This window comes from Solanum verrucosum, unplaced genomic scaffold, assembly GCF_900185275.1.
Source record: "Solanum verrucosum unplaced genomic scaffold, falcon-dt-bn FXZP01000062.1, whole genome shotgun sequence".
NCBI classification, from domain to species: Eukaryota; Viridiplantae; Streptophyta; class Magnoliopsida; order Solanales; family Solanaceae; genus Solanum; species Solanum verrucosum.
This window is the reverse complement of record NW_026020477.1, coordinates 799479-815377: the sequence shown is the minus strand read 5'-3', so window position 1 is coordinate 815377 and position 15899 is coordinate 799479. Positions and strand designations below refer to the sequence as shown.

At 36.0% G+C, this 15899-nt stretch overlaps 2 protein-coding genes across 5 annotated transcripts in view; one reads left to right on the top strand and one right to left on the bottom strand.

Moving 5' to 3' along the window:
• Positions 1–15899, bottom strand: part of LOC125809294 (uncharacterized) — an 862104-nt gene that overhangs the window by 76019 nt on the left and 770186 nt on the right. The gene's annotated exons all lie outside the window — the stretch shown is intronic.
• On the top strand, positions 2880–3578 carry LOC125809274 (uncharacterized). The gene has a single exon (XM_049488936.1). The coding sequence runs from the start codon at positions 2880–2882 to the stop codon at positions 3576–3578; it is 699 nt and encodes a 232-aa protein (XP_049344893.1).

Genomic DNA, 15899 nt, shown 5'->3' with positions numbered 1-15899 from the left:
GCCATTGCTGGAGAAGAGGAAGGGATAAATCTCAACAAGTTGACCATCCGTGATGCCGAACCTGGAGAAATCTTGTAGAATTGGACCACCAGCCCGTCCCTATTTCAACTAGAGTCCTAGTAGTGTGGAAAAGTAGTCTTAATTTTAAAATTCGCATGATCAAATTGAGGCTTGAATCATGCCTAGTCTTTTGTTGCTTCCCTCTTCTAAAAAGATAGAATGCTTTGAAAACAAAAAGTCTTTATTTTCTTTCAAAAATTTCTCGTTATTTTAAATATATATTTATCTTTACTTACCTTTTGCACTTTTCAGCACTAATATTAATAAAAATCCTCGTTCAACGGTTATGACATGTAACGACTCCACCGAGCAAGGTGAAAGCGATGAACAAGATCACAAAGAGTTCGATAAAAGCATGATGCTGGAAAATCTACCACATGAGATCGAGCAAGTTGAAAGTCAGAAAAAACCCAATATGGATGAAACAGAGATTGTCAACTTAGGAGATGCGGAGATCGTGAAGGAAACACGAGTCATCATACATTTGGAGGCTGAAAGAAAGCAAGAGTTAATAGAGTTGCTTAAGCAGTATGTTGACGTATTTGCTTGGTCTTATGATGACATGCCAGGATTAAGCACTGATATTGTGTTGCACAAATTACCGATTGATCCCACTTGTCTACCTGTTAAGCAAAAGACAAGAAAATTCAAGACAGATTTGAGCTTAAGGATCAAGGAGGAGGTAACTAAGCAAATTGAGGTGAACGTTGTAAGGGTTACAAATTACCCCACATGGTTAGCCAATATTGTGCCTGTGCCAAAAAAGGATAGAAAGATAAGAATATGTGTAGACTATCGAGATCTCAACAGAGCCAGTCCTAAGGATGATTTCCCTCTTCCAAATATTCATATACTCATCGATAATTGTGCAAAACATGAGTTGCAATCATTTGTCGATTGCTTTGCAGGGTATCACCAAATCCTGATAGATGAAAATGATGCAGAAAAGACAGCGTTTATCACTCCATGGGGAATGTATTTCTACAGAGTAATGCCATTTGGTCTCAAAAATACCGGTGCAACCTCCATGAGAGCCATGACTACCCCTTTTCACGATATTGTCCACAAGGAATTGAAATGTACGTGGATGACGTCGTTATCAAATCCAAAAAAGTTCAGATCACCTGGATGACTTACGAAATTTCTTTGAGAGGTTGCGTAAGTATAATCTGGAGTTGAATCCAGCAAAGTGCATTTAGAGTACCCGCGGGAAAACTATTGGGATTCATCGTTAGTAGGAAAGGCATAGAGTTGGATCCATCAAAGATAAAGGCAATCCAAGAGCTACCTCCACCCAAGACCAGGAAGGACGTAATGAGTTTCTTGGGAAGACTGAATTACATCAGTGGGTTCATAGCTCAATCCACAGTGATCTGTGAACCCATATTCAAGTTACTGAAGAAGGATGCTGCCACAAAATGAACAGAGAAATGCCAAAGGGCTTTCGATAGAATCAAAGAATACTTGTCCAACCCGCCAGTATTGGTCCTACCAGAGCCTAGAAAGCCTTTGTTATTGTATCTATCTGTCATGGATAATGCATTTGGATGTATATTGGGGTAGCATGATGAGAGAGGTAGAAAAGAGCAAGCTATTTACTATTTGAGCAAGAAGTTCACACCATACAAGACAAGATACACCTTGTTGGAGTGAACATGTTGTGCTTTGACTTGGATTGCGCAAAAATTTAGGCATTACCTGTCTGCATTCACCACGTACTTGATCTCAAGAATGGATCCACTAAAGTACATCTTTCAGAAGCCCATGCCTATGGGTAAACTGGCGAAGTGGAAAATTTTGTTGAGCGAGTTTGATATTGTGTATGTGACACAGAAGGCCATTAAGGGACAAGCCCTGGAGGATCACCTCGCAGAAAACCCGGTGGACCAGGATTACAAGCCACTCACGACCTACTTCCCTGATGAAGAGGTGTTGTTTGTAGGAGAAGATATATCAGAATCGTATGATAGATGGAGAATATTCTTTGATGGGGCATCAAACTCTATAGGTGTTGGAATAAGAGCAGTCTTAATTTCGGAAATAGGTCATTATTACCCAATCTCAGCCAAGATTAGGTTTTATTGTACCAATAACATGGCGGAATATGAAGCTTGTATTCTCGGACTTAGGATGGCCATAGACATGAACGTCAAAGAACTCTTAGTGATAGGAGATTCCGACTTGTTGGTTCATCAGGTGCAAGGAGAATCGACCACTAAGAATGTCAAGATCTCGCCTTATTTGCATTACATAAAAGAGTTGAGTAGGAGATTCACAAGGATTGAGTTTAAGCATGTCCCTCGAGCTCACAATGAGTTTGCCAATGCTTTGGCAACATTATCTTCGATGATTCAACAACCAGACAAGAATTACATCGACCCTATCGATATAGAGATACATGATCAACATGCATACTATTTTCATGTAGATGAGGAACTAGATGGAAAACCATGGTACTGTGACATCAGAAGATTGATAGAAGCACAAGAATATCCTGAAAATGCTACAAGCAAGCAGAAACGGACTTTGAGGAGGATGGCCAATCATTTCTTCCTTAATAGAGAAATCCTATATAGGAGAACTTTGGATTTGGGATTGCTGAGGTGTGTCAACGCCGCAAAAGCAACAAGGCTTTTGGAAGAAATACATGTAGGAACATGTGGACCGCACATGAATGGGTTCACTTTGCCAAAGAAGATTCTAAGAGCCGGATATTTTTGGATGACCATGGAGAGAGATAGCATCCGGTATGTGCAAAAGTGTCATCAGTGTCAAGTGCATGGAGTTTTATACGGGTTACACTGAATGAGCTTAATGTGATGGGTTCTCCTTGGCCATTTGCCGCTTGGGGCATGGATGTTATTGGACCCATAGAGCCTCCCCCGTCAAATGGACATCGTTTCATCCTGGTGGCTATTGATTATTTCACAAAATGGGTCGAAGCTTCGACATACAAGGTAGTGACTAAGAAGGTAGTGGCCGACTTTGTTTGCAATAACATAGTTTGTCGGTTTGGAATTCCAGAATCAATCATAACAGATAATGCGGCCAACCTCAACAGCGATCTTATGAAGGAAACTTGTGAAAGGTTCAAGATTGCTCATCGAAATTCCACAGTTTACCGGCCACAGATGAATGGAGCAGTTGAGGCTTTAAATAAGAATATCAAGAAGATTTTAAGGAAAATAGTAGATAGTCACAGGCAATGGCATGAGAAGCTACCATATGCTTTACTCGGTTATCACACCATGATCAGAACATCAACTTGGGCTACTTCTTATATGTTGGTTTATGGTTCGGAAGCAGTAATACCTGCCGAGATGGAAATACCATCTTTAAGGATTATCCAAGAGGTTGGTCTGGACTATGCGGAATGGATACGTAGCAGGCATGAACAATTGATACTCATCGATGAAAAGATGATGGACGCGGTTTGTCATGGACAACTCTATCAGAATAAAATGACCAAAGCATTCAACAAAAAGTCAAACCTCGATAGTTCACACCAGGGAAATTAGTATTAAAGAAGATCTTTCCTCACCAAGAAGAAGCCAAAGGGAAATTTGCACCAAACTGGCAAAGACCCTACATGGTTCATAGAGTACTCTCTGGAGGAGCGGTAATCTTAGCAGAAATGTACGGCAGAGTGAGCACAAAGCCAATCAATTCAGACGCCATCAAGAAATACTACATCTGAAGACCTCAAGATTAGCAATTATTTTTGGTACTTTTGCATTTTTTGATGTAACAGAACTACGTTTAGACCTGACTTCCCACGGTGGGGTACGTAGGCAACCCATATCGGATCCAGTCTCCTTTAGAAAACCCAAAATCATCATTTCCATGTATTTAGAACTACGCTCGACCTAAATTCCTCGGTGGGATACGTAGGAAATCCTTTTCGGATTTGGTCCCTTGCATTTCATATTTTTCACTCTTTCCTTTTGTATTTGAACTACGTCCTGACTTGATTCCTCTTGGATACGTAGGGAGCCTGATTCAGGCTCAGTCATTGCATCACAAGTTTCTTACTTTTCCTTCATATTTTTCAGTCTTATATTGTAATTGAACTACATTACGACCTAATTCCATTTGGATACGTAGGCAACCTGAGTTAGGCCCGGTCATTACATTTCATATTTTTCACTCTCCCCTGTTGTATTTGAACTACGTCCTGGCCTGATTCCGCTTGGATACGTAGGCTGCTTGATTCAAGCTCAGTCATTGCATCACTCCCACTTGTATTCAAACTACGTTATGATTTGATTCCTATTTTGGGGATACGTAGGCAGCCTGAGTCGGGCTCGATCAATGCACTACATAATTTCCATTTTTTTTACACTTAGGAAACACGTCCTCATAGTTAGCGTAACCTTAGAATATGAAGAATCTCGATCGTCATACGGTCTGCAAAAGAGCTAGGGAAGTTTCATCAAGAGGGTAAAGGCTACAAGAAGACCATGTTGGATATAGTCAACAAAATGAAAATCTCGATGGTCTTGGAAACATGTCATGATCTAAAAAACGCTGGAGGATTAATATATAATATACATAGTATACTTATTTTCCAGACAAACAAGCTAATTCTTTTCAGTTTTTTTTCCACCTACCAAGTCTCTAGGCAAAGAAACTATGTGCAGGGCTAAGAAAGTGTCGAAGGATTCCAGTGACAAGGCTTCAATATGCGAGTCGATACAAATCAACACCCACTCCCAAACTAAAATTTTCTTCGAGTGCAAGAATATAAGAATCGAGGAAAATAACATCAAGTCTCGGGGCATGACCAAAAGCGCCACTCGACTTCTCACAATCATGAGCCAAACTATGCTTTTCTTATGTTATTTCTTAGAAGAACTTCAACCTACATATTATGTCTAAGAATATTTTATTTAAATCTCTGCAGGTACGCTCGAGATCCAGATCAATTATTAAAGAAAAGAGGATCCTCGTAGAAATATAGGATAGTTAGCTTAGTGTCAAGATTACTCCACCAACTGGAGCTTGTAATGTAATCTCATTAATAACTCCACCGATCGGAGGCTGTACATAGCAAACATTGTCAAACTCCACCAATTGGAGGCTGTACATAGCAAATATCGTCAAACTCCGCAATCGGAGGCTGTGTATAGCAAACATCGTCAAAATCCGCCAACCGAAGGTTGTACATAGAAAACATCGATAGAATTCCACCAATCAGAGCTTGTATATAAGCAAAAGAAGCAACACTCCGCCAATTGGAGCCTGTATATAAGCAAAAGAAGCAACACTCCGCCAATCGGAGACCACATCATAGCGACATCACCGAAGCTCCACCGATCGGGGGCATGCAAGCACAACGACGCTTTCATACACTAACAATAATATGTCACATTACAAGCTTTACAAAGCCAGATACATGTTTTTACTTTACAACCGCCCCGCCAAGCGGAGGTCTACATTACAAGCTTTACATGGCCGGATGCAGGCTTTTACATTACAACCGCCTCGCCAGTCGAGGGCCTTTACATTACAAGTTACTTTACCTATATCACATTCACAACACAAAAAATGGGGACATCAACAATCGTTTAGACATCTACACTCTACTCTTTACATTCCAATTTCAATTCATAATTTTTGAACCGCAACAGGTACTTTTCACCTTTTTACATGTTTTGCAGGACAACACATTATAACGAGGAACTCCCTATAAGCAGCAAACTAAGGCAAGTTGGTGCAATGTTAAGCATCACTAGCTATGTCAAGGATTCACTTTCAAAACTCAGCTCGACTCGATTTTCAAAAGTTCAGATAACTTTCTCAGGTCTCACTTTATTATAACCCGACACTGGGGCATTCTTTTAAAAAATCATCCCTCTACCATAAGTCTCCAGAAGAAATTGCTACGGAGCATTTCTCATTCATGTTCTTTAGAACTATATTTCGTCCCTCTATTCGTGCTAATCTCTTCAAACCTCACCATCAAAAAATTTCAGTATTACCATAATTTGATACTGGGGGCAAATTTATTTAACAAAAATTTACTCTGTTCCTACACTCTCGAACAACATATGGCCTGATTTCTCATGAAACCTGAGATATGTAGGCAACTCAGAAGCCAGAGTTCGGCCATAACTCCATAAACATTTCTTGCCAAGTTTTGCTAAAGGTGTATTTTAGTGGGTCACCTAAAATTGGATCGTGTCAATATTTCTTTGTCCACGTCTTCTCTACTCTCTTCCATGGACAAAGAAAGGGGCAAACTGTTGACACCCAATTTTGGCTCTCTGCATTTTGTTTAACTAAAGTTTTAATAATAATAATAATAATAAAAATAAATATAATGAAATATATATATGTTACAAAATTGTAGGAATACGAAAATATTTTTAATTATTATTTACTTTATTTAATAAATTTATTTCATAAATACTATTTTTATAAAAATTAAATATATTATATAAATATAACTACTTTCTCATTTTTAGATTTCATGTCTAATAAATATTTTTCTTAAGGGTTAGCTCGATTTTTCCAATTAAATATAATTTATATTATTGCGATGAATATTTTTTTTGACATTTTTCAAATTAGGAAGGCTTAATTAATTATTTAGTTACTAGTTTATATTTAAAAAAATTTCAAATGACTAATTTTATCAAATAAGTTAGTTTTGTAAAATTATTATTGTTAATTTAATAAATTATGGCTATTTAATAAAGAAAAGGTTATAATTTAAATAAATTTATTTTGAACAAAAATTGGCAATCCAAGTATTTTAATTCGGCCAATACACGCGTGCCACATTAGAAGCACATGGATTGTGGTTCATCATATTCGATCACAACCGTCCGATTTGATCTAAGGGCCCAATTTAATTCAGTATATATATATATATATATATATTTAACTCTTGATTAATTTTGACCGTCCGATCAAACGATCAGACGACCCAAAATAACCAAGACTTTTTAGCCTTCCCGAAATAGATCCACCACCCCTACACTTCTCTTCTTTCCCAGAGTTGCCGCCCTATACTCTGTATTTTTTTCTCAGAGATCACGTTCACCCTCCCCTTTCATCTTCCCCAAAGATCACCTCAACGATCTTTCTTTTTCCAGAAATCGGACGCTCCAGGCTCCTCTTCCATGGTCTCCCCCACGTGATCCCCCATCTCCCTGTCAGAGATCCGGCTCTGCGTCATCGGAAAAATGTTCATCAGTCACTCAATCCTCTCAAATCAACCTAAAAAGGTCAATTTTTTTCTTCGCCTTTATGATTTCTTTGTTGTTTCCTCTGAGAGTCGCGTTTCCAAGAATTTAAAATTTGAATTCTTGGAGCCCAAATCGACTATAAAAGGAGGACTTAGGGTCTCAACAAAAGATCCAGGAAACAAACAAGAAAATCCAATAATCGACTGAGAATCACAAAATAGCTCTACTTTTTTTTTGTACTTCTCTGCTTTTTTTTTGCTTTCGACTTTTAATTTGGAAGTCGAAATCCTTGACGTCAAAGTTCCTGTTTGCTGCTCCACACAAGGTCAGTAATCATCCTCGTCTTAAATTTTGTTTTTGGTTTCTAGTAATAAGAATATAATTTTGTGTCGTTATCTCGATTCTGCCCATCTAAATTCGTTCAGTTATAAAAATGGTTAGTAAAGATTAGTGTCAATGAGAGGGACTTTTGATTTGCCAATCTGATTATGTGCGTGTTTTATTTCTCTAAATGTAAATGCTGCCTCTTAGACGTATCTTGTACACATAGACTAATTTCAGGCAGTAAACTTAAGTTGAATCTCTGTTTTTGTCATCTATATAACTGAAATCGATTCACTATTCTTGTTTGAAATTTTTACATGTACATGTAACTAAGAGTGTAATGTTATGAGATTAAAGGTTGAGTTGAGGAGTTTGCTCTTTGTTTGAACTTAGTTACCACAATTACGATTTGGTTAATAAATAAGCCCCATGTGACTAAAAAGCAATGTGGTTCTACCTAAGGAATGTTGTTAATGTTAAAAGAAAAAGAAAACGTATTAATAGACCTAGTGGTTTAATGATTTATGTACTGATTTGGTATGCTTGGGTTATAAGTTCAACCTATCCTTGTACATTTGTAGTCTTCATTATTTAACTGAGAGTAAATAGCAAAATCCCTGTTTACTTTCTGCCTAATGTAGAATAGTATTTTCTTGCTTAATATAGACCTATTAACTTTTTGGACGTGAGTTACCTGTTAGAATCACTTTATCAATAAGAATATTCAAGCCTATCTTGCTATGATCCTCACTGAAACTTTGTGCGCTTTCAACTCGATGTAGGATAATATATGGGATGGATGATAGTTTATCTATGTTTATTACTCGCTGTTACAAATTGTTCTTTTCCTGAAACCAATATGAGAAGATCTTTAAAAAACTGAATTTGTGAACTTCTAAGGAAAAGTCGCTGATGTATGTAAAGGTTGAATCAATTGACATTCATAAATGAGAAAATATTTTGTCTTGTGAAATGCATCATCAGATTTGTTTAAATACTCTTGTTTCTTTTCTTTTTTTTGATAACTAGATGCTGAAGGTTTGAATCAATATGTTTTTCTGAAGGTTTCAACCATTCCCCGAACTTGAATGCAGCCTTTCGTTTCGGTTGACTCTAAATGCCGCATTTTGGGTTACACTTTAAAATGTAAATATCATGTTTAAGTCTTCACATTTTTAGTGCCTGTAAAGTGGATGCTATCTCCCTTGTCTCTAAATTCTAGAATCTCGACTAGGTTATGCACATTTTTTGTTTGCCCTGTAGCATGTTACCTTTTGTTATCATTTTTCTTTGAATCTATCAGATTGTTCTTAATATAAATTAATTCCTAAATAACTAAGTCGTCTGCTCGACTCTCTGCCCCTATTTTTTTTGGGACTTCTAATGTTAAGAATAAAGGAAAGAATTTTATTTCTTGCTCAACACATGTGAAATAGCTCATTACCAGTAGCTTTTCTTTGCCTATTTGGTGTATTTTTTAGTTAGTATTGGCTTTGTTTCGTTGTCCAGCAAGACTCTTCACGACAATTTTCTTAGACATTAATGATGAGCATGTCTAAGTTATGCAAGTTACAGACTGTTTAAATAGCTGAATATACGCTAGAACATGAATAAAATTTATGAATGTGATTGCCTCCTTCTCTGTTTTGGGTTAAAGTGCACCATTTACTTTGCTGAAATTTTTCAGATTTTAGTTTGTATATAGCTGCTGCTTTACCTTGTGAATTAAATAGACTAAGTCTACTTTAGCTTTACTTAATAGCCGATAGAAGTATTTATAGAAGCCACTCTTTACTCCTTGGAAACTAGGTATGAATATTAGTTGTGTTCTCTTCAGAAACTATGTTTTATGTTGTTTGTTTCCTTTGTTAGACTCAGAAAGAATAAACATATGTATTCCTATGCTCCAACAGGCAATTGCAGACATACTTAAAGATCACTTCATGGTTTAGAAAATGCATTTAACAATTACGTAGTCCAAATCTAACTTATGAAAAGAGGCTGATCTATAAAAAATATCATATCTATTAGAATGTGATTGCTGGTACAAGTTAACTCAAATCTGGGTTAACAGATGACTATGTGAAATTCATTTTTGATTTGCTTCTCATAAGTTTGAAGCTCATTTTCTAACTTTTCTTTTCTTATTTTTTGTACATGTACACTTGGGAGTGCATTTGGAGTTGTGATACGACTCCATTCATCTGTCCAAATCAGATTTGTGCTCGCCTACGTTATCACTTGTGTCTAGCAACCTTCATCGCGTCAATAGTGTCCAGCGCTTCTTTCTCACTCCAAAATTTCCACGTTCTTTATATCATATATGTGTTGTTATCTTTTGACTAACATTTTACACATAAGTATTTCGCTTATATTTACGCTTGCTTCTATTTGTTTGTGTTTGTATGAACCGACTAAGGACACTAGTAAAGTATAGTCGTTCACCCCCACATCCCTTTAGGTATTGGGTTTATTATAGTTATTTAGTTTAGAATGACATATTTCATCTAAATTTTATTTGTTACTTAACACATTTTGGTGGTTATGAAAACATATCTTTTAAAGAAGTTCACACGGGAATAATATCTTCAACTGTTGTGAATTTATTTTCAGATTTTTCTCTTTATAAACAAGTAATTAAAGTACAAGTTTTAGCAACTTAAGTTTGATATTTTGGGACTAAAAAGTGCAGATTTTGGTGGTTCAAAGTGCAGATTTCAAGGTTAAATATATCACCTTTCTTGAGAGTTTAAGAGTGGTATATTGAGTCACAAAAATGCAGCGTTTTGAGATAAAAAATTGCAGTGTTTTGAGCCCAAAAAGTATAGCGTTTTGAGCTGAAAAGAGTGCCGAATTTGAACTCAAAATGTGCATGATTTGAGCACAAAAATGCAGATTTTTAGCTTAAAAAATTGCACCTTTAACAAGCTTTACAAAGCAGATTTTTTTTAAGTTTAAAAAATTATTTTGCATAACTTAAAGTATAGTTTTTTTTTTTTAACTAACTGTTATTCTTCGAGATTTTAAAAGTACAATAGTTTGGGGTCCAATGGTGCTTTAAACATTATTTTCGAAAGGAAGAAGAACATCATTTTAAAAGCTGAAAATGGATGTTATAAGTTTTGCTAGAATTATTACCCCGTTTTTCTAGTCTTTGAATGTTTATCTTAAGGGATAGGAAAACTCATCATTTAAAACTCCCAAATAAATTTGAAACTAGCTTAGAGGCTAAAGCAATTATTCTTTAGAAATATTTTTAAGGCTAATATATTTACCTGTAGAAATACCCTTTTTTAAAAGAAAAACAAGTGAGAAAGTAGGCTCATATATCTAACAAAATAAATATAACTATAGAATAAGTCTCAATAATTAGGCCCACTTTATATTCTTTTGACATCACCCCTTTATGAAAAATATATTTGTTATTGTCATCGAATATGACTAAAACATTTTAATTTCTTAACATGCTATTTCAAGATTTTAGATATGCTAACAAGTTCGAAATACAAGGTACATACATATATAGTCATACGCAAAAAGGTACAAATCCTATATTATTTTAGTTTTCTCTATACGTAACTCATTATTTTGTTACACTTCATATTATTTTTTCTCATATCTACTATCTCTTTTACTAATATTATTTATTTATTTTATAATTTATAAATTCCTACACTTAAATATACATATCACTCTACTACATATAATCTATCGTCAATTTGCCTATACGTGTACATAAATAATAAGTATTCATATGTTTTAAACAACTTACATGTATATACTACACTTTATAATAAACATATTTAAGATCACAAACTTTTATATAATATTTTAACATTTAGTATCATTATTATTTATTTCATTTAACGTCATTTTTCACACATACTACTATACATTTAAACCCGACTATAATTTTATTTTTTACGTCTTAATTCTATATATAAATAAACGACAAATTTTCATATCATTTAAACTCAACATTTATTTTGGATACATTTATATAAGACACATCTATATTTTTCAACATATAAAATTATCATACACTTTAGTACATTTATTTATTTACCGTATGATAAACATACTACTATTAATTTTATAGACATATATACATCGTACCTTGTATTTTACTCTTTTCTTAAAATGATAAAATTTACTTACCATTGGTTTTTTAAAGAAAAAAAATAAATAAACAAGTTTTCCTAATCATATTTTCCTAAATTGAGTTTAAGGACTATCTTCAGATAGGCTTTGAGGGATGCTTAACACCTTCCCCTCGAGTAACCAAAGCCCTTATTCAAAATCTCACTGATTTCGCAAATCTAAACAGAGTTTACATTTACATATTTAAAAAATGGTTTTCCTAATATTTTTCCTTAAAATTTAGGTGGTGACTCTAAAACAAAAACAATTTTTTCTCAAAATCAGAATATCAGTCATATTATGTTGTGAATTGTTTCGGCTGGTTCGAAATAAGGGTGCGACAATTCTTTCCTAATCCATTATGTTTCGGTGAATGCACCAAAAATCAGGTAAGTTCTACATGTCTATACAGAGCAAGAATAGTGCACAAACACGTACACTCACACATGACCTAGTATGCACTGTCAACTTCTGATTGACAAGTTTTATACTTATCGCAATACACATAGTTGTTTCATTCATACTCAATATATGTCACAGAAAGATCCTAAACAATCTATAACATTACTCTCAACACATTTAAATTCAAACCTCTTAGGTGTTACAAATATTTTGTACATGACTGACTCGATAGATTGACTCGATACAACATAGTTATATACAATGATAATCCAAAACATGTATGTTCTACTAGATAACATCTAAGAGAAAATAAACAAAACAATAAAAACTCTTTGGCGATGGTGCACCCCTTCAAATATTTTGCATTATCCCTAATGCATCAAAATCACAATAAGAGCTCGTAGGGTAGGGCTTACCGGTGACCTGCTAGGCGTCATAGTGTGGTGTTCTAACACTTCTAATTGTAGAGGTCAACTTAGCTGGTGGATCACTAGAGGAAGCCCTAGCTACACACACTCACAAATCTTCCTCAAACATATACTGCCTCATAAACTCTACATTCTCTCTTACTCGAAAGCTCTATCTTTATGTCATCTCTTATGATACCTCTTTTGTTATATAGATGCCTAAGTGACTTCCTCCTTAGCTACATAAATCACAGATACAACACTAATATCTCTTGGTTTTTCATTGACTGGCATACATTGAATTTCACGTTATCATTGTTCAACCTAAATTTGAGCTTACCACTTTCCATATCTACTGGTTCTCTGCTTGTGGCAAAAAGTAGTCACCCTACAATTACGGGAACCTCAAAATCTACATCAAAATCCAAGATTACAAAATCAGTAGGGAAGATGAAGTTCTTCACTTTTACTAGCACATCCTAATGAATTCCCATGGGCCTTTTAACTGACCTATCAACCATCAATAATCTCATCGTAGTTGGTTTGAGGGCTCCCAAGCCCAACTGCTTGTAAATGGCCAGTGGCATGAGGTTTATCCTACCCCCTGTTCACAAAATGCTTTAGCAAAGTAAATTGCTGCAATTGTTCAAGGGGTAAGGAATGCACCCGAGTCTTCTTTCTTTTGGAACAGATACCTTGTAGCAATAACACTATAATGATGCAAGTTGTCTGCTGGCTCAAAACTAGTGGTCCTTTTCTTGTGACCAATTCCTCATGAATTGTGCATAACCTTGCATTTTCTCCAAAGCATCCACAAAAGGGATATTCACTAAAAGTTGGCAAAGCATAGATATGATTTTTTTTTTTAAAATACCATCTTCAATTTTCTTTTTTATCCTTTGTGGAAATAGAGGTGGTGGCCTGATATACCGTGAGTTTACGGTATTTCTAATACATTTCACTTACAAGTTGTGTGTGTCTAGGGCCGTTTTGTATTGGTTTTTATGTGTTTGTATCATATTTTGCAGGAAAGATATTCAGGCGCGGAAGTAAAGAGACAGCTGAAAGAAATGCAGAAAAGGGCATCTACGGAGGTTATCTACGGACAGTAGGTCCATTGACGCTCCATAGATAGTGGTTGTAGATCAGCAGGCAAGGCAAATCAAGGAAATTTGACCAAGTGTGGAACCACGGTGACCATTGAAGGTCCGTAGATTGATCTACGGACCATACTGTTGATCCGTAGATTGATACTGTGGGGGTTCCAGTACCTGATTTTTGAAGATTCTAAGTGTGGAGCTATGGAGAGGGATTTACGGACCGTAGATTGATCTACAGTCCATACTGCATTTCCGTTGTTTGCTTCAGAGAAGCTAATTTTTGGAAGCTGAAATATTTTCTAAATCCTGGCTGACGGAAGGGACTCACGAACCGTAGATCCATTGACGGTCCATGAGTTAGGCTCGTGGAATGAAGACGCGTGCCTGAACAAACTATCCTTATTTTGTTTCCCTTTTTATTTAGGACTTGTTTTCTATAAATAGTGCATGTAAACCTCATTTTTAGGGTTGAATTTTATTACTTTTGTTCTAGTTCTTGACTTGGGAGATTAACTTGCAACTTTAGCAATTATTAGTTTCCTAAGATCGTTTTGAAGATTTTGGAGTTGCAATTTAAGTTGAATTTCTGAGTTTATTATTCTTCTTACGTAAGTTCATAATTCTTTCATCTAAAACAATGAATTGTGTTCATATGATTATGGGTAACTAAACTCCACAACTAGGGTTGTGGGAACCATGAGCGATTAACAAAGTATAAATAGTAAATAAGCAATTCTTGAATAGTGTGGTGCATGCATTGATAATTCTTTCGTTTAAAAGACTTTTTAGCGGTTGCAAACGTTAGAACTAGCCTTGTTGCTACTTGCCGTACCAAGGAGGTAATCAACAAGAAAAGAATTATCAACATAGATTTAGTGTGATACTATCTAATAGGCTAGTGTCGATTGGTGCGAAGTAATAACTAAGCCAAACATCGATGTGATGTCTAATATGAGGTAAAGGTAAGGGTTAGTAAATTATACACACGTAGTCGGACCAAGGTGCAGGGTGAAATTCTCTAGTTGCCGGACCAAGGATTTAGAGATACCTAACTTATTACTATGCATGTAGTACACTAGGAAAAGATTGTCATTACTAGGATTACTGTGTTATGAGATTGTGAGGAACACGTATACCCTAGTTAATTCTCTCATCTTGATAACAACTAAAATTGACTTTTGATTATTGATTACTTATTGAGTTCTTACAATTTGTTTCACAAAACCCCCCCTTTAATTACTTGTTTTTGGAAGTAATTTGACTAAACGAATATAATTGTTGGTTAAAGTTAAGTCTAAACCATTTTCCTCATGGGATCGACCCCAACCTACAAGTTGGGTTCTTTACTTGGTAACGATCGCTTATGCTTCTTTAGGGAGGTGTAATTTGAGCATATCAGATTTTGGCGCCGCTGCCTGGGAATTTGGCTTTTAGATTAATTTTAACTACATTATTGAACTTTGGTAAAATATTTCCTAATTTTACTTTTACTTTTTGTTTTTGTCTCTCTCCAGTTCTGACTCTAGTATATGCCAAGCACACGGAGCCACGGTGACCCACTTACTCCTTACGATCCAGAGTTGAACCAAACTTTGCGAAGAATGAACAATCAAGGAGTTCAAGTTAATCCTATCAGAGGCAACCTAGGTGATGAAGTTGAGTTGCAACCCTCGAGGGTGGTTGGGGGAGACAACCAGGTTCTAGCTGAAAATCAATTGGGAGATGCAGTGAGGGTGCATGGTCCACCAGGTCCACGACTGCATGACAACTATAGGGGCAACGTAAACATTGCTAACTCAGATGGACCTCTTGTCCTACCCACTTTGCCTCCGGGGCACACATTTGTAGTGACTAGCAGCTTGATGCAGATGCTTACAGCAAAGGGATTGTTCTCGGGATCACCATCGAAGGACCCACATGCTCACATAGCCAAGCTAAGGGTGGTTTGCAAAAGCTGTTTAGGTTGACCAGACTTGGATATGGATGTTATCAGATTGCGAGTGTTCCCTCTATCGCTGACAGGCGATGCTACTGTATGGTTCACTGAGCTCCCTTATAACTCAATATATACATGGGAACAACTGAAGGATGTGTTCTTAGCAAGATATTATCCAGTGTCCAATAAGCTCAATCACAAAGATAAGGTCAACAATTTTGTGGCATTACCTGGAGAATCTGTGAATAACTCTTGGAACAGATTCACTGGGTTTGTAAGAGGTGTGCTAAATCACCGTATTGATTATTAGTCGCTGAAGGAATATTTATATCGAGGG

Excerpts from the sequence above, each read along its gene's own strand:
- LOC125809274 (XM_049488936.1), top strand. The coding sequence starts at position 2,880 with ATGGGTTCTCCTTGGCCATTTGCCGCTTGGGGCATGGATGTTATTGGA.